This window comes from Salmo salar, chromosome 15, assembly GCF_965601325.2.
Source record: "Salmo salar chromosome 15, fSalSal1, whole genome shotgun sequence".
In the NCBI taxonomy this organism is placed as follows: domain Eukaryota; kingdom Metazoa; phylum Chordata; class Actinopteri; order Salmoniformes; family Salmonidae; genus Salmo; species Salmo salar.
This window is the reverse complement of record NC_138305.1, coordinates 15,190,119-15,209,804: the sequence shown is the minus strand read 5'-3', so window position 1 is coordinate 15,209,804 and position 19,686 is coordinate 15,190,119. Positions and strand designations below refer to the sequence as shown.

At 44.8% G+C, this 19,686-nt stretch overlaps 1 protein-coding gene across 1 annotated transcript in view; it reads right to left on the bottom strand.

Moving 5' to 3' along the window:
* The window catches only part of adamts3 (ADAM metallopeptidase with thrombospondin type 1 motif, 3), a 435,600-nt gene that overhangs the window by 168,489 nt on the left and 247,425 nt on the right, over positions 1 to 19,686 (bottom strand). The window contains exons 6-7 of the mRNA XM_045695469.2: positions 3,851 to 3,934; positions 2,480 to 2,636 (exon numbers count right to left, since the gene is read on the bottom strand). Of these exons, the coding sequence (XP_045551425.1) occupies positions 2,480 to 2,636; positions 3,851 to 3,934 (241 nt within the window). The remainder of the gene's footprint in view (positions 1 to 2,479; positions 2,637 to 3,850; positions 3,935 to 19,686) is intronic.

Sequence of the window (19,686 nt, the reverse complement as noted above, 5' to 3'; positions counted from 1 at the left end):
GTAATCTCCTCCAAATAGCCCAACTCTCACACACTCACATCCACACACACACACGTAAACAAAACATATACAGTTTATTATTTTTTGTGATTGCTGGTGAATTCAATTATACATCTATAATTAGCAGGTTTTGTTATTTGTATTTGTATTGATTATGGATCCCCATTAGTTCCTGCCAAGGCAGCAGTTACTCTTCCTGGGGTTTATTATAGATCCCCATTAGTAATAAAAAAAAATAATATTACTGCACTGCTAGCCTCTTTACACTGGCTTCTTGTTAAGGCAAGGGCTAATTTCAAGGTTTTACTGCTAACCTATAAAACATTACATGGGCTTGCTCCTACCTATCTTTCCGATTTGGTCCTTCCTTACATACCTACAGCTACGCTACGGTCACAAGATGCAGGCCTCCTTACTGTACCTAGGATTTCTAAGCAAACAGCTGGAGGCAGGGCTTTCTCCTATAGAGCTAAATTTTTCTGGAATGGTCTGCCTATCTATGTCAGAGACGCAGACTCGGTCTCAACCTTTAAGTCTTTATTGAAGACTCATCTCTTCAGTAGGTCCTATGATTGAGTATAGTCTGACCCAGGGGTGTGAAGGTGAACGGAAAGGCACTGGAGCGACGAACCGCCCTTGCTGTCTCTGCCTGGCCGGTTCCCCTCTCTCCACTGGGATTCTCTGCCTCTAACCCTATTAAAGGGGCTGAGTCACTGGCTTACTGGTGTTCTTCCATGCTGTCCCTAGGAGGGATGTGTCACTTGAGTGGGTTGAGTCACTGATGTGATCTTCCTGTCCTGGTTGGCGCCCCCCTCGGGTTCGTGCCGTCGGGGAGATCTTCGTGGGCTATACTCGGCCTTATCTCAGGATGGTAAGTTGGTGGTTGAAGATATCTCTCTAGTGGTGTGGGGGCTGTGCTTTGGCAAAGTGGGTGGTGTTATATCATGCCTGTTTGGCCCTGTCCGGGGGTATCGTCAGACGGGGCCACAGTGTCTCCCAACCTCTCCTGCCTCCAGTATTTATGCTGCAATAGTTTGTGTCAGGTGCTAGGGTCAGTCTGTTATATCTGGAGTATTTCTCCTGTCTTATCCGGTGTCCTGTGTGAATTTAAGTATGCTCCCTCTAATTTTCTCTTTCTCTCTCTCTCTCTCTCTCTCTCTCTCTCTCTCTCGGGGGACCTGAGCCCTAGGACCACGCCTCAGGACTACCTGGCCTGATGACTCCTTGCTGTCCCCAGTCCACCTGGTCATGCTGCTGTGCCAGTTTCAACTGTTCTGCCTGTGGCTGTGGAATCCTGACCTGTTCACCGGACGTGCTACCTGTCCCAGACCTGCTGTTTTGGACTCTCTCTCTACCGCACCTGCTGTCTCTGACTGAATGATCGGCTATGAAAAGCCAACTGACATTTACTCCTGAGGTGCTGACCTGTTGCACCCTCTACAACCACTGTGATTATTATTATCTGACCCTGCTGGTCATCTATGGACATCTTGGCCGTGTACTGTTATAATCTTTGCTCCAAACAAATAAATACAAAATAAATGAATAACTTAGTATAAAAAATGAGAGCCTGAAACTATAAATGTTGGATGGTAGAAAATACAACAGACTATTCTTCAGAGCAACTCCGGTATAACAAATAAATCCAGCATGTCTAAAATAAAATACAACTGTGATCACCCTAACCCGGTTGACTAGGTAACATCTCTGTTTTATTTTTTAACATGAAGTAGTACAGCTGGCCACTTCAACATCAAATAGTACAGCTGGCCACTTCAACATCAAATAGTGCAGCTGGCTGCTTCAACATCAAATAGTACAGCTGGCTGCTTCAACATCAAATAGTACAGCTGGCTGCTTCAACATCAAATAGTACAGCTGGCTGCTTCAACATCAAATAGTACAGCTGGCTGCTTCAACATCAAATAGTACAGCTACCGCTTCAACTTCAAATAGTACAGCTGGCCGCTTCAACATCAAATAGTACAGCTGGCCGCTTCAACATCAAATAGTACAGCTGGCTGCTTCAACATCAAATAGTACAGCTGGCTGCTTCAACATCAAATAGTACAGCTGGCTGCTTCAACATCAAATAGTACAGCTGGCTGCTTCAACATCAAATAGTACAGCTGACTGCTTCAACATCAAATAGTACAGCTGGCTGCTTCAACATCAAATAGTACAGCTGGCTGCTTCAACATCAAATAGTACAGCTGACTGCTTCAACATCAAATAGCGCAACTGGCTGCTTCAACAAATAGTACTAAGAGTAACATTAGGAGGGCTTCTTCAAACACTACATTATGTAACTTAACATTTTCAGAACACTGCAGGCCCGGTAGGGAGCTGGAATGAAGTCAGTAAGACTGACAGAAGGAGGAAACAGTACACATGGGGTAATCCTGGACCAGCCCTACATTCCAGGGGGTTAGAGGTACGGGTTAGGGTCAGAGTTAGGGATCAGGGGTCGTGGTCTTACCCTGCATGCCTGTGGGTCCAAAGCCCTGTCTGGTCAGGAAGATGGCGTGATCATGGTGCTCAGAATGGTCATGGTCTGCCTTCTGCTGAACGAACGCCCAGCGACACACGTTCTCCAGACTCCTGGACGGGTTCCCTCGTTCTATCAGGCTGATGGACTGACAGGACAGACACACTGTTAGAACCTGATAGCATGGTGCTAGCAACACCAAGGTCGTGGGTTCAATTCCCTCAAGGATCACAAACACATGCTGTAACCAGTAGTGGTGCGTGGGTAAAATCACGTCATATTACAACATATGTGTTGTGATAATTGTGTTTTCTCTATAACCTGTTAGTTTATATTCCTTGACACCGTGATATATAGGCCTAAAGGAAGAGACAATAAGTGGCAGAATAAATTCAACCACACCTTTGGTTCATCACAAAACCAGATAGCAACATCTGTCCAGTGAAGTCCACAAAGCATATTGACTCACCCAGAAATGCCGTCCCCCTCTCTTTCATGACTCTGTCATACAGTACACACTTTTAGTTTTTGTTGTCCTAGGCTACCTTGCTCGCTAGGCTAACTTCCTTGGGGCAACGATGCCCCAGGCCAGCTAGTTAACATTACCCTATTACAACTAGCTACATATTGAACTTCCATCCTCTCAGACCAGGGGTACAATGCATGAATTTATGGTTGGATCAGAACCGTCATTATAATCATTGGCCAGTACGGAGAATTAAGTAAAACCACAAATCCCTATCTCCATCTATGGGTAATTTAGGAAAGGGACAATTTTAGATAGTTAACTAGCCATTGGAGGCCAACGACACAACGAGATGCAACAATTCACATTTTTTTTGTAAATTACATTTGGCTTGTGATTGGGGTGAAGCCAAATCCAAACTGGCTTCCCTTGACACTTTAGTTTTGATAAATTAAGCTCACTCAGTTTAGCTCAATGCTGATTGACTAATAGTATTATAATTCGTTATCAAGGGAGGCCAAATGCTCGCTGGCTTCTCTTGCGTTCAATGCCACGGGTGGCAACAATGCCATACTCTTTTTGACCAGACAGCATCAGATAGATGGCCTACACATACTGAGACAGAGGGGCGCTGTTTCGCTAGCTCGGATGCTTACTCCAGTGAGATACATTCAGCCTCTTCCGAGTTGAAGGACAATTATGAAAACACAATTTTTTGTGGAAGCCTGGCTTCCCTTGGCATCCATGAATACACACCACTGGCTGTAACTGTATGCACTCACTGTACTGTGGTTGTGGATAGAATAATCTTCTAAGTGTAATCCTACTTAGAGCCTGCTTCATCTAAGCGGTATCTATAGAGCCTACCTTATCTAAGCGGCATCTTTAGAGCCTACCTTAGCATAGCCCAGCATGATCATCCTCACCAACACCACATTAATATGGACTCCTAGAGACTCATCGTGGTAGATCTCATTCACCTGAAACAGACAGTAAGACAGGATCGAAAACAGACGGTAAAACAGGACTGAAACTCACAGCAAAACAGGACTGAAACAGGCAGTCAGACAGGACTGAAACACACATCAATGCAGGACTGAAACAAATAGCAATACAGGACTGAAACAGACGGTAAGACAGGACTGAAACACTCAGCAAGACAGGACTGAAACAGATGGTAAGACAGGACTGAAACACACAGCAATACAGGACGGAAACAGGCAGTCAGACAGTATTGAAACAGACGGCAATATGGTATTGAAACAGATAGTAAGAAAGTATTGAAACAGACAGTAAGACACAGACAGTTAGATAGCGAGTCGATGCGTGAGGAGGAGACAATGAGTTGAATACAAAGTCTCTCTCCTTCACATCTTCTTTAAAAAAAAAATATTTCACCTTTGTTTAACCAGGTAGGCTAGCTGAGAACAAGTTCTCATTTACAACTGCGACCTGGCCAACATAAAGCAAAGCAGTTCGACACATACAACAACACAGAGTTACACATGGAATAAACAAACATACAGTCAATAATACAGTAGAAAAAGTCTATATACAGTGTCTGCAAATGAGGTAAGATAAGGGAGGTAAGGCAATAAATAGGCCATGTGGCGAAGTAATTACAACATACCAATTAAACGCTGGAGTGATAGATGTGCAGAAGATGAATGTGCAAGTTGAGATACTAGTGTGCAAAGGAGCAAGATAAATAAATAAATACAGTATGGGGATGAGGTAGTTGGATGGGATATTTACAGATGGGCTATGTAGGTGCAGTGATCTGTGAGCTGCTCTGACAGCTGGTGCTTAAAGCTAGTGAGGGAGATATGAGTCTCCAGCTTCAGTGATTTTTGCAGTTCGTTCCAGTCATCGGCAGCAGAGAACTGGAAGGAAAGGCGGCCAAAGGAGGAATTGGCTTTGGGGGTGACCAGTGAGATATACCTGCTGGAGCGCGTGCTACGGGTGGGTGCTGCTATGGTGACCAGTGAGCTAAGGCAGGGCTTTACCTAGCAAAGACTTGTTGATGACCTGGAGCCAGTGGGTTTGGCAACGAGTATGAAGCGAGGGCCAGCCAACGAGAGCATAAAGGTCGCAGTGGTTGGTAGTATATGGGGCTTTGGTGACAAAACGGGTGGCACTGTGATAGACTGCATCCAATTTGTTAAGTAGAGTGTTGGAGGCTATTTTGTAAATGACATCGCCAGAGTCGAGGATCGGTAGGATGGTCAGATTTGTTGGCAGCATGAGTGAAGGAGGCTTAGTTGCGAAATAGGAAGCCGATTCTAAATTTTATTTTGGATTGGAGATGTTTGATGTGAGTTTGAAAGGAGAGTTTACAGTCTAGCCAGACACCTAGGTATTTGTAGTTGTCCACATATTCTAAGTCAGAACTGTCCAGAGTAGTGATGCGGGCAGGTGCGGGAAGCGATCGGTTGAAGAGCATGCATTTAGTTTTACTTGCATTTAAGAGCAGTTGGAGGCCACGGAAGGAGAGTTGTATGGCATTGAAGCTCGTCTGGAGGTTAGTCAACACAGTGTCCAAAGAATGGCCAGAAGTATACAGAATGGTGTCGTCTGCGTAGAGGTGGATCAGAGAATCACTAGCAGCAAGACCGACATCATTGATGTATCCAGAGAATAGAGTCGGCCTGAGAATTGAACCCTGTGGCAGCCCCATAGAGACTGCCAGAGGTCCGGACAACAGGCCCTCCGATTTGACACACTGAACTCTATCAGAGAAGTAGTTGGTGAACCAGGCGAGGAAGTCATTTGAGAAACCAAGGCTGTTGAGTCTGCTGATAAGAATGTGGTGATTGACAGAGTCGAAAGCCTTGGCCAGGTCGATGAATACGGCTGCACAGTAATGTCTCTTATCGATGGAGGTTATGATATTGTTTAAGACCTTGAGCGTGGCTGAGGTGCACCCATGACCAGCTCTGACACCAGATTGCATAGCGGAGAAGGTACGGTGGGATTCAAAATGGTCGGTGATCTTTTTGTTAACTTGGCTTTCGAAGACCTTAGAAAGGCAGGGTAGGATAGATATAGGGCTGTAGCAGTTTGGGTCTAGCGTGTCTCCCCCTTTGAAAAGGGGGATGATCGCGGCAGCATTCCAATCTTTGGGAATCTCAGACGATACGAAAGAAAGGTTGAACAGGCTAGTAATAGGGGTTGCAGCAATTTTGACAGATGATTTTAGAAAGAGAGGGTCCAGATTGTCTAGCCCGGCTGATTTGTAGGGGTCCCAGATTTTGCAGCTCTTTCAGAACATCAGCTATCTGGATTTGGGTGAAGGAGAAATGGGGGAGGCTTGGGCGAGTTGCTGTGGGGAGTGCAGGGCAGTTGATCAGGGTAGGGGTAGCCAGGTGGAAAGCATGGCCAGCCGTAGAAAAATGCTTATTGAAATTCTCAATTATAGTGGATTTATCGGTGTTGACAGTGTTTCCTAGCCTCAGTGCAGTTGGCAGCTGGGAGGAGGTGCACTTATTCTCTATGGACTTTACAGTGTCCCAGAACTTTTTTGAGTTTGTGCTACAGGATGCAAATTTCTGTTTGAAAAAGCTAGCTTTAGCTTTCCTAACTGCCTGTGTATATTGGTTCCTAACTTCCTTGAAAAGTTGCATATCGTGGGGGCTATTCGATGCTAATGCAGTACTCCACAGGATGTTTTTTGTGCTGGTCAAGGGCAGACACGTCTGGAGTGAACCAAGGGCTATATCTGTTCCTGGTTCTACATTTTTTGAATGGGGCATGCTTATTTAAGATGGTGAGGAAGGCATTTTTAAAGATTAACCAGGCATCCTCTACTGACGGGATGAGGTCAATATCCTTCCAGGATACCCGGGCCAGGTCGATTAGAAAGGCCTGCTCGCTGAAATGTTTTAGGGAGCGTTAGACAGTGATGAGGGGTGGTCGTTTGACCGCAGACCCATTACGGATGCAGGCAATGAGGCAGTGATCGCTGAGATCTTGGTTGAAAACAGCAGAAGTGTATTTGGAGGGCAAATTGGTTAGGATGATATCTATGTGGGTGCCCGTGTTTATGGATTTGGGGTTGTACCTGGTAGGTTCATTGATAATTTGTGTGAGATTGAGGGCATCAAGCTTAGATTGTAGGTTGGCCGGGGTGTTAAGCATGTCCCAGTTTAGGTCACCTAGCAGCACGATCTCTGAAGATTGTTGGGGGAAATCAATTCACATATGGTGTCCAGGGCACAGCTGGGGGCAGAGGGGGGTCTATAGCAGGCGTCAATGGTGAGAGACTTGTTTCTGGAAAGGTGGGTTTTTAAAAGTAGAAGTTCGAATTGTTTGGGTACAGACCTTGATAGTAAGACAGAACTCTATCTCTGCAGTAGATTGCGACGCCGCCCTCTTTGGCAGTTCTATCTTGTCAGAAAATTTTATAGTCAGGGATGAAAATTTCAGGGGTTTTGGTGGTCTGCCTAAGCCAGGATTCAGACACAGCTAGGACATCCGGGTTGGCAGTGTGCTAAAGCAGTGAATACAACAAACTTAGGGAGGAGGCTTCTAGTGTTAACATGCATGAAACCATTACATTTTTAGATTTTTAGTCATTTAGCAGACACTCTTATCCAGATCGACTTACAGTAGTGAATGCATACATTTATAATATTTTTTTTTTTTTTCTGTGCTGGCCCCCCGTGGGAATCGAACCCACAACCCTGGCATTGCAAACACCATGCTCTACCAACTGAGCTACAGGGAAGGCCTAAAAAAACCAAGGCTTTTACGGTTACAGAAGTCAACAAATGAGAGCCCCTGGGGAATAGGAGTGGAGCTCGGCATTGCAGGGCCTGGATTAACCTCTACATCACCAGAGGAACAGAGGAGGAGTAGGAAAAGGGTACGGCTAAAGGCTATAAGTACTTGTCGTCTAGTACGTTCAGAACAGAGAGTAAAAGGAGCAGGTTTCTGGGCGCGATCGAATAGATTCAAGGCATAATGTACAGACAAAGGTATGGTAGGATGTGAATACATTGGAGGTAAACCTAGGCATTGAATGATGATGAGTGATGATAAACCAGCTTATGTCACCACATGCATGGGAGGTGGAACTAAAGGGTTGGCTAAGGCATATTGAGCAGGGCTAGAGGCTCTACAATGAAATAAGACAATCACTAACCAGAACAGCAATGGACAAGGCATATTGACAATTGGGAGAGGCATGTGTAGCCGAGTGATTATAGGGGTCCAGTGAGTAGCTAGGCTGGCTGGAGACACGGCGATTCAGACAGCTAGCAGGCCGAGGATAGCAAGCTAGCAGAAGTGCCTTAGAGGGACGTCGCGACGGAGGAAGTCTGTTATAGCCTCCTCGTTGGGAGCCTCCTCGTGCGGTTACGTCGATAGACCAGTCGTGATGGAGTAGTAGGGTTCCGTGTAGCAAAGAGGTCCAGTCCAATTGGCAAAATAGGTATAGTGGCCCAAGAAATTGGCCGATGGATCTCTTCAGCTAACAGTCCAATATGCTCTAGACAGCTAGTGGGCCGCGGCTAGCAGGCTAGCAGATGGGCATTTAGGGGACATCGCGACGGAGGGGCCTGTTGGAGAAAAGAAAAAACTCAGGCTGATTACGTCGGTAGTCCAGTCATGAATGAGCTCCGTACCAGCAGTAAAAGGGGTTCAGGCCAATTGGGAAAATAGGTATTGTAGCCCTGGAGTGGCTAATGGACCTCTTCAGCTAGCCGGGAAATGGGCCTAGCATGGGCTAGCTCCAAGCTAACTGGTGTTTGCTTCGGGACAGAGACATTAGCTAGCAGGCTGCGATGATCCAGGTGAAAAGGTTCAGAGCTTGCGATAGGAATCCGGGGATATGGAGAGAAAATAGGTCCAGTATCCTCTGGTTTAAATCGTGTTGTGCAAACTGGCGAGAGTTTTCTGAGCTAAAGATTAGCTGATGACCGCTAGCAGTGATTAGCTGACTACTAGCTAGTAGCTAGTTAGCTGGCTAGCTTCTGTTGGGGGATTCCGGTTCAGAAGTAAAGAAAAATACTTTAGAAAAAAAGCAGATCCACACCACATTGGGTGAGGCGGGTTGCAGGAGAGTATTTTGAAGTTGAGGTTTAGAAAAATCTAAAAAAGATATGTGAAGAAAAATATATAAAAAGATATACATGAAACACGACAAGACGAGGACAAAGACGTCTGACTGCTACGCCATCTTGGAAAGATGACTCATACAGTGGGTTATCTTCTAACCAGATGGCAGAGGTACAGATGGACTGCTTCACACTAGAGAGGACAGGAAATATAGAGACAAGCCTGATAACCCAGAGTTCTACCCTACAGGGGTACTGACATATTATTATTATTTTTCTGTACATTGTATGATGAACAGTGGAGCGTACTGAGCATCCACTCTGCCTCACACCTCTGGTCTCTTCTGTAGGTGAGAAGAGAAGCTAGACCATGTAATGGCTGGATCATACCTCTCGCGTCAGTACACACTGGTTTAGGGAGGTTCAGAGAGATTCAAACAGGTTTAGAGAGGTGCAGAGAGATTCAGACAGGTTGAGTTTCTTTAAAATTTTTACAGAGACAGTGCACATTAATCATCGTTTCAGAAAAAGTACTTTGTTGAAGTACCGCCAACCCTGATGTCCGAGCCGTGTCTGAATCCTGGTTTAGGAAGGCCACCAATAATTCTGAAATTTCCATCCCCAACTACAACATTTTTCATCAAGATAGAACTGCCAAAAGGGGGCGGAGTTGCAATCTACTGCAGAGATAGCCTGCAGAGTTCTGTCATACTATCCAGGTCTGTGCCCAAAATATCGAGCTTCTACTTTTAAAAATCCACCTTTCCAGAAATAAGTCTCTCACTGTTGCCGCTTGTTATAGACCCCCCTCAGTCCCCAGCTGTGCCCTGGACACCATATGTGAATTGATTGCCCCCCATCTATCTTCAGAGTTCATACTGTTAGGTGACCTAAACTGGGATATGCGTAACACCCCGGCCGTCCTACAATCTAAACTAGATGCCCTCAATCTCACACAAATTATCAATGAACCTACCAGAAACAACCCTAAATCCGTAAACATGGGCACCCTCATAGATATCATCCTGAACAACTTGTCCTCTAAATACACCTCTACTGTCTTAAACCAGGATCTCAGCGATCACTGCCTCATTGCCTGCGTCCGTAACGGGTCCGCGGTCAAACGACCACCCCTCATCACTGTCAAACGCTCCCTAAAACACCTCAGCGTGCAGGCCTTTCTAATCGACCTGGCCCGGGTATCCTGGAAGGATATTGACTTCATCCCGTCAGTAGAGGATGCCTGGTTGTTCTTTAAAAGTTCTTTCCTCACCATCTTAAATAAGCATGCCCCGTTCCAAAAATGTAGAAATAAGAACAGATATAGCCCTTGGTTCACTCCAGACGTGACTGCCCTTGACCAACACAAAAACATTCTGTGGCGTACTGCATTAGCATCGAATAGCCCCCACGATATGCAACTTTTCAGGGAAGTTAGGAACCAATATACACAGTCAGATAGGAAAGCAAAGGCTAGCTTTTTCAAACAGAAATGTTCAGCCTGCAGCACTGATTCCAAAAGGTTTTGGGAAAATGTAAAGTCCATAGAGAATAAGTGCACCTCCTCCCAGCTGCCCACTACAGGCTAGGAAACACTGTCACCACCGATAATCGAGAATATCAATAAGCATTTTTCTAAGGCTGGCCATGCTTTCCACCTGGCTACCACTACCCCGGCCAACAGCTCTGCACCCCCCACAGCAACTTGCCCAAGCCCCCCCCCCCCCCCCCCTCGCTTCTCCTTCACCCAAATCCAGATAGCTGATGTTCTGAAAGAGCTGAAAAATCTGGAACCCTACAAATCAGCTGGGCTAGACAATCTGGACCCTCTCTTTCTAAAATTATCCACCGAAATTGTTGCAACCACTATTACTAGCCTGTTCAACCTCTATTTCGTATCGTTTGAGATCCATAAAGATTGGAAAGCTGCCACGGTCATCCCCCTCATTAAAGGGGGAGACACTCTAGACCCAAACTGTTACAGACCTATATCCATCCTGCCCTGTCTTTCTAAAGTCTTCGAAAGCCAAGTTAACAAACAGATCACTGACCATTTTGAATCCCACCATATCTTCTCCGCTATGCAATCTGGTTTCTGAGCTGGTCGTGTGTGCACCGCAGCCACGCTCAAGGTCCTAAACGATATCATAACCGCCATCGATAAAAGACAGTACTGTGCAGCTGTCTTCATTGACCTGGCCAAGGCTTTCCACTCTGTCAATCACCGCATTCTTATCGACAGACTCAATACCCTTGGTTTCTCAAATGACTGCCTCGCCTGGTTCACCAACTACTTCTCAGACAGAGTTCAGTGTGTCAAATCGGAGGGCCTGTTGTCCGGACCTCTGGCAGTCTCTATGGGGGTGCCACAGGTTTCAATTCTCGGACCGATTCTTTTCACTGTATACATCAATGATGTTGCTCTTGCTGCTGGTGATTCTCTGATCCACCTCTACGCAGACGACACCATTCTGTATACATCTGGCCCTTCTTTGGACACTGTGTTAACAAACCTCCAAACAAGCTTCAACGCCATACAACACTCCTTCCGTGGCCTCCAACTGCTCTTAAATGCAAGTAAAACTAAATGCATGCTCTTCAACCAATTGCTGCCCGCACCTGCCCGCCCGACTAGCATAACTACTGTGGACGATTCTGACTTAGAATTTATGGACAACTACAAGTACCTAGGTGTCTGGTTAGACTGCAAACTCTACTTCCAGACTCACATTAAGCATCTCCAATCCAAAATAAAATCTAGAATCGGCTTCCTATTTTGCAACAAAGCCTCCTTCACTCATGCTGCCAAACATACCCTCATAAAACTGACTATCCTACCGATCCTTGACTATGGCGATGTCATTTACAAAATAGCTTCCAACATTCTACTCAGCAAAGTGGATGTAGTCTATCACAGTGCCATCCGTTTTGTCACCATAGCCCCGTATACTACCCACCACTGCGACCTGTATGCTCTCGTTGGCTGGCCCTCGCTACATATTCGACGCCAAACCCACTAGCTCCAGGTAATCTACAAGTCTTTGCTAGTTAAAGCCCCGCCTAATCTCAGCTCACTGGTCACCATAGCAACACCCACCCATAGCACGCGCTCCAGCAGGTATATTTCACTCGGCATCCCCAAAGCCAACACCTCCTTCGGCCGCCTTTCCTTCCAGTTCTCTGCTGCCAATGACTGGAATGAATTGCAAAAATCACTGAAGCTGGAGACATATCTCCCTCACTAACTTTAAGCATCGGCTGTCAGAGCAGCTCACCGATCACTGCACCTGTACACAGCCCATTTGTAAATACCCCACCCAACTACCTCATCCCCATATTGTTATTTCTTTTTTTGCTCTTTTGCACCCCAGTGTCTCTACTTGCACATCATCATCTGCACATCTATCGCTCCAGTGTCAATGCTAAATTGTAATTATTTCACCACTATGGCCTATTTATTGCCTTACCTCCCTAATCTTACTACATTTGCACACACTGTACATAGATTTTTCTATTGTGTTATTGACTGTACGTTTGTTGATGTGTAACTCTGTGTTGTTGTTTTTGTCACATTGCTTTGCTTTATCTTGGCCAGGTCGCAGTTGTAAATAAGAACTTGTTCTCAATTGGCCTACCTGGTTAAGTAAAGGTGAAATAAAATAAAATAAAAAAAATAAAAAAATAAAAGCACCTTTGGCAGCGATTACAGCCTCGAGTCTACTTGGGTATGATGCTACAAGCTTGGCACACCTGTATTTGGGGAGTTTCTCCCATTCTTCTCTGCAGACCTTCTCAAGCTCTGTCAGGCTGTATGGGAAGCGTCGCTGCACAGCTATTTAAAGGTTTCTCCAGAGATGTTTGATCGGGTTCAAGTCCGGGCTCTGGCTGGGCCACTCACGGACATGTCCTGAAGTGACTCCTGCATTGTCTTGGCTGTGTGCTTAGGGTCATTGTCCTGTTGGAAGGTGAACCTTTGCCATAGTCTAAGTCCTGAGCGCTCTGGAGCATTTTTTCATCAAGGTTCTCTCTGTGTTGTCACATTCTATGTTGTTGTCTTAGGTCTCTCTTTATATAGTGTTGTGGTGTCTCTTGTCGTTATTTGTGTTTTGTCATACATTTTTAATCCCAGCCCCCATCCCTGCAGGAGGCCTTTTGCCTTTTGGTAGGCCGCCGTCATTGTAAATAAGAATTTGTTCTTAACTGACTTGCCTATTTAAATAAAAATTAAATAAAAAAATAATTCTTAAATGGAATAAGTTTGGCACCACCAAGACTCTTCCTGGTACCATCCCTACGGGGAAGCATGGTGGTGGCAGCATCATGTTGTGGGGATGTTTTTCAAAGGCAAGGACTGGGAGACTAGTCAGGGTCGAGGGAAAGATAAACAGAGCAAAGTACTTTCTTTATTTCATCTTTATTTAACTAGGCAAGTCAGTTAACCTGTTTTGGGGACTGGTTTTTGCTCGGAATTCCGCATGACTGACGTGCCCAAAGTAAACTGCCTGTTACTCAGACCCAGAAGTTAGGATATGCATATACAGTGAGGGAAAAAAGTATTTAATCCCCTGCTGATTTTGTACGTTTGCCCACTGACAAAGAAATGATCAGTCTCTAATTTTAATGGTAGGTTTATTTGAACAGTGAGAGACAGAATAACAACAAAAGAATCCAGAAAAAAGCATGTCAAAAATTTTATAAATTGATTTGCATTTTAATGAGGGAAATAAGTATTTGACCCCCTCTCAATCAGAAAGATTTCTGGCTCCAAGGTGTCTTTTATACAGGTAACGAGCTGATTAGGAGCACACTCTTAAAGGGAGTGCTCCTAATCTCAGCCTGTTACCTGTATAAAAGACACCTGTCCACAGAAGCAATCAATCAGATTCCAAACTCTCCACCATGGCCAAGACCAAAGAGCTCTCCAAGGATGTCAGGGACAAGATTGTAGACCTACACAAGGCTGGAATGGGCTACAAGACCATCGCCAAGCAGCTTGGTGAGAAGGTGACAACAGTTGGTGCGATTATTCGCAAATGGAAGAAACACAAAAGAACTGTCAATCTCCCTCGGCCTGGGGCTCCATGCAAGATCTCACCTCGTGGAGTTGCAATGATCATGAGAACGGTGAGGGATCAGCCCAGAACTACACAGGAGGATCTTGTCAATGATCTCAAGGCAGCTGGGACCATAGTCACCAAGAAAACAATTGGTAACACACTACGCTGTGAAGGACTGAAATCCAGCAGCGCCCGCAAAGTCCCCCTGCTCAAGAAAGCACATAGACATGCCCATCTGAAGTTTTCCAATGAACATCTGAATGATTCAGAGGACAACTGGGTGAAAGTGTTGTGGTCAGATGAGACCAAAATGGAGCTCTTTGGCATCAACTCAACTCGCCGTGTTTGGAGGAGGAGGAATGCTGCCTATGACCCCAAGAACAACATCCCCATCGTCAAACATGGAGGTGGAAACATTATGCTTTGGGGGTGTTTTTCTGCTAAGGGGACAGGACAACTTCACCGCATCAAAGGGACGATGGACGGGGCCAGGTACCGTCAAATCTTGGGTGAGAACCTCCTTCCCTCAGCCAGGGCATTGAAAATGGGTCGTGGATTGGTATTCCAGCATGACATTGACCCAGAACACACGGCCAAGGCAACAAAGGAGTGGCTCAAGAAGAAGCACATTAAGGTCCTGGAGTGGCCTAGCCAGTCTCCAGACCTTAATACCATAGAAAATCTGTGGAGGCAGCTGAAGGTTCGAGTTGCCAAACGTCAGCCTCGAAACCTTAATGAGTTGGAGAAGATCTGCAAAGAGGAGTGGGACAAAATCCCTCCTGAGATGTGTGCAAACCTGGTAGCCAACTACAAGAAACGTCTGACCTCTGTGATTGCCAACAAGGGTTTTGCCACCAGGTACTAAGTCATGTTTTGCGGAGGGGTCAAATACTTATTTCCCTCATTAAAATGCAAATCATTTTATAACATTTTTGACATGCATTTTTCAGGATTTTTTTGTTGTTATTCTGTCTCTCACTGTTCAAATAAACCTACCATTAAAATTATAGACTGATCATTTCTTTGTCAGTGGGCAAACATACAAAGTCAGCAGGGGATCAAATACTTTTTTCCCTCACTGTACTTGGTAGCATTGGATAGAAAACACTCTAAAGTTTCTAAAACTGTTAAAAGAATGTCTGTGAGTATAACAGAACTGATATAGCAGGCAAAAACCCAACAAAAATCCAACCTGATTTTTTTTTTTTTTTGAGCTCCCATCCAATTCAAATGTGAAGCTATTGAAAACGATGACTTCCGCCTCCCAGATTGCAGTTCCTATGGCTTCCACTGGATGTCAACAGTCTTTATACATGGCTTCAGGCTTGTTTTTTGAAACACCAAACGAGGAATAGTAGATTATCTATTTGGAGCACTAAAGCAAAAGTAGTCTCTTTGCACGCATGAACGAGGGTGCGCACTTCGTTATTTTCCTTCCCTATTGAACATACTATTCTCCGTATGAAATATTGTCGTTTATTTAGATATTAGACTACCTGAGGATTAATTAGAAACATCGTTTGACTTGTTTGGATAAACTTTACCGGTAACTTTTGGGACTTCTTTGTCTGCATGTTGAATGGGTGGATTACTGAACTCAATGACACCTACTAAACTGACTTTTTGGGATATAAAGAAGGACGTTATTGAACAAAACGACCATTCATTCTGTAGCTGGGACCTTTGGGATTGCAAACAGAGGAAGATCTTCAAAGGTAAGTGATTTATTTTATTGCTATTTATGATTTTGTGACGTCTGTGCTGGTTTGAAAACATGTTGCTGTGAGGCGCTGTCCTCAGATAATCGAATGCTATAGTTTCGCCGCAAAGCCTATTGTAAATCGGACAACGAGGTTTGATTACCAACATTCTAAGCTAAAGAATCATGTATGACACTTGTATTTTCATGAATGTTTAATATTACGATTTTGTGCGCTCCGATTTCACCAGATGTTGTCGAATTTGACCCCGCTAGAGGGATCCGCGCGCTAAGAGGTTTTAAATTAAGAACCAATTCTTATTTACAATAATGGCCTACACTGGCCAAACAGCACTGTTTCAATTGTGCGCTGCCCTATGGGACTCCCAATCCCGGCCAGCTGTGATGCAGACTGGATTTGAACCAGGGTCTCTGTAGTGACGCCTCAAGCACTGAGATGCAGTGCCTTAGACCGCTGCACCACTCGGGAGCCACTGTGATGGAGGCCACTGTGTTCTTGGGGACCTTCAATTCTGGAGAAATGTTTTATTACCCTTCCCCAGATCTGTGCTTCAAAACAATACTGTCTCGGAGCTCTAGGACAATTCCTTCGACCTGGTTTTTGCTCTGACATGCACTGTCAATTGTGGGGCCTTATAGACAGGTGTGTGCTTTTCCAAATAATGTCCAATCAATTGAATTTACCACAGGTGGACTCCAATCAAGTGGTAGACACATCTCAATGGAAAGGATGCACCTGAGCTCAATTTTGAGTCTCATAGCATTGCGTCTGAATACTTATGTAAATAAGGTATTTCTGTTTTTAATTTTTTATAAATTAGCTAACATTTCTGAGGATTTGATGAGGATATGTTGTTTTATTTAATACATTTTCGAATAAGGCTATAACGTAACAAAATGTGGAAAAAGTAAAGGGTTCTGAATACTTTCCGAATGCACCGTACCAGACAGACAGACAAACATAGGACAAGCAACACGCAGACAGACAGTCAGAGCAACATAGGACAAGCAACACGTAGCATACAGATAGACAGAGCAACACATAGCACGCAGACACAGAGCAAAAGCACAAAAACTAAACTAAATACATAAAAGCAACAAACACCTCACCAGCTAGGACCAGTGTATAACAATAATATAGTAAACAGGTCTACTCTGCTGTGTGTCATAGTACTAATGGAAGCTAGCTCTACTCTGCTGTGGGTCATGGTCATAAAGGAAGTTAGCCCTACTCTGCTATGGGTCATGGTACTAATGGAAGCTAGCTCTACTCTGCTCTCGGTCATGGTCATAAAGGAAGCTAGCTCTACTCTGCTCTGGGTCATGGTCATAAAGGAAGTTAGCCCTACTCTGCTATGGGTCATGGTCATAAATAAAGCTAGCCCTACTCTGCTATGGGTCATGGTCATGAATAAAGCTAGCCCTACTCTGCTATGGGTCATGGTACTAAAGGAAGCTAGCCCTACTCTGCTGTGGGTCATGGTCATAAAGGAAGCTAGCTCTACTCTGCTGTGGGTCATGGTCATAAAGGAAGTTAGCCCTATACTGCTATGGGTCATGGTCATAAAGGAAGCTAGCCCTACTCTGCTATGGGTCATGGTACTAATGGAAGCTAGCTCTACTCTACTGTGGGTCATTGTCATAAAGGAAGTTAGCCCTATACTGCTATGGGTCATGGTCATAAAGGAAGCTAGCCCTACTCTGCTATGGGTCATGGTCATAAATAAAGCTAGCCCTACTCTGCTATGGGTCATGGTCATGAATAAAGCTAGCCCTACTCTGCTATGGGTCATGGTACTAAAGGAAGCTAGCCCTACTCTGCTGTGGGTCATGGTCATAAAGGAGGCTAGCCCTACTCTGCTATGGGTCATGGTACTAATGGAAGCTAGCTCTACTCTACTGTGGGTCATTGTCATAAAGGAAGTTAGCCCTATACTGCTATGGGTCATGGTCATAAAGGAAGCTAGCCCTACTCTGCTATGGGTCATGGTCATAAATAAAGCTAGCCCTACTCTGCTATGGGTCATGGTCATGAATAAAGCTAGCCCTACTCTGCTATGGGTCATGGTACTAAAGGAAGCTAGCCCTACTCTGCTGTGGGTCATGGTCATAAAGGAGGCTAGCCCTACTCTGCTATGGGTCATGGTACTAATGGAAGCTAGCTCTACTCTACTGTGGGTCATGGTCATAAAGGAAGCTAGCCTTGTGGGGCATGGTCCTGAAGTAAGCTAGCTCTACTCTGCTGTGGGTCATGGTCATAAAGGAAGCTAGCCCCACTCTGCTATGTGTCACGGTCATAAAGGAAGCTAGCTCTACTCTACTGTGGGTCATGGTCATAAAGGAAGTTAGCCTTGTGGGTCATGGTCATAAAGGAAGCTAGCCTTGTGGGTCATGGCCATAAAGGAAGCTAGCCCTACTCTGCTATGGGTCATGGTCATAAAGGAAGCTAGCCCTACTCTGCTGTGGGTCATGGACACAAAGGAAGCTAGCTCTACTCTGCTGTGTGTCATGGTCATAAAGGAAGCTAGCCTTGTGGGGCATGGTCCTAAAGTAAGCTTGCTCTACTCCGCTGTGGGTCATGGTCATAAAGGAAGCTAACCCTACTCTGCTATGGGTCATGGTTGTAAAGGAAGCTAGACTTGTGGGGTCATGGTCATAAAGGAAGCTAGCCCTACAATGCTATGGGTCATGGTTGTAAAGGAAGCTAGCCCTACTCTGCTATGGGTCATGGTCATAAAGGAAGCTAGCCCTACTCTGCTATGGGTCATGGTCATAAAGGAAGCTAGCCTTGTGGAGCATGGTCTTAAAGGAAGCTAGCCTGGCGGGTCATGGCCATAAAGGAAGCTAGCCTTGTGGGTCATGGTCATAAAGGAACCTAGCCCTACTCTGCTGTGTGTCACGGTCCATTCCATCTGGTTTGCGCTTAGTGGGACTATCATTTGTTTTTCAATAGGTCAATGATCCAACACACCTCCAGGCTGTGTATTTTTTATTTTTTTTTAAATGTTTTAATTAATCTTTCTTTAACTAGGCAAGTCAGTTAAGAACAAATTCTTATTGACAATGACGGCCTACCCCGGCCAAACCAGGACGACGCTGGGGAAAATGTTCACGGCTCTATGGGACCGCTGCACCACTCGGGAGCCTGTGTAAGGGCTATTTGACCAAGAAGAAGAGTGATGGAGTACTGCATCAGATGAACTGGCCTCCACAATCACCCAACCTCAACCAATTTGAGATGGTTTTGGATGAGTTGGACTGCAGAGTGAAAGAAAAACAGCCAACAAGTGCTCAGCATATGTGGGGACTCCTTCAAGACTGTTGGAAAAGCATTACAGGTGAAGCTGGTTGAGAGAATGCCAAGAGTGTGCAAAGCTGTCATCAAGGCAAAGGGTGGCTACTTTGAAGAATCTCAAATATAAAATATTTTGATTTATGTAACACTTTTGTGGTTACTACATGATTCCATATGTCTTATTTCATCATTTTGATGTCTTCACTACTTTTCTCCAATGTAGAAAATAGTAAAAATAAAGAAAACAGATGGAATGAGTAGGTGTGTCCAAACTTTGACTGGTACTGTTACAGACTTCAATTTAGCAGGAGGAAACAGGAACTAGAGATTTACACAAACCTCAGCTTAGCAGGAGGAAACAGGAACTAGAGATATACACAGACCTCAGCTTAGCAGGAGGAAACAGAGGAAAGAGATATATACAGACCTCAGCTTAGCAGGAGGAAACAGAGGAAACAGGAACTAGATATAAATGTGTAAAATGTGCCGAATACAACAGGTAGACCTTACCGTGAAAAGCTTACTGACAAGCCCTTAACCAACGATGCAGTTTTAACTATATTTTCTTAAGAAAATATTTACTAAATAAACTGAAGCAAAAAAA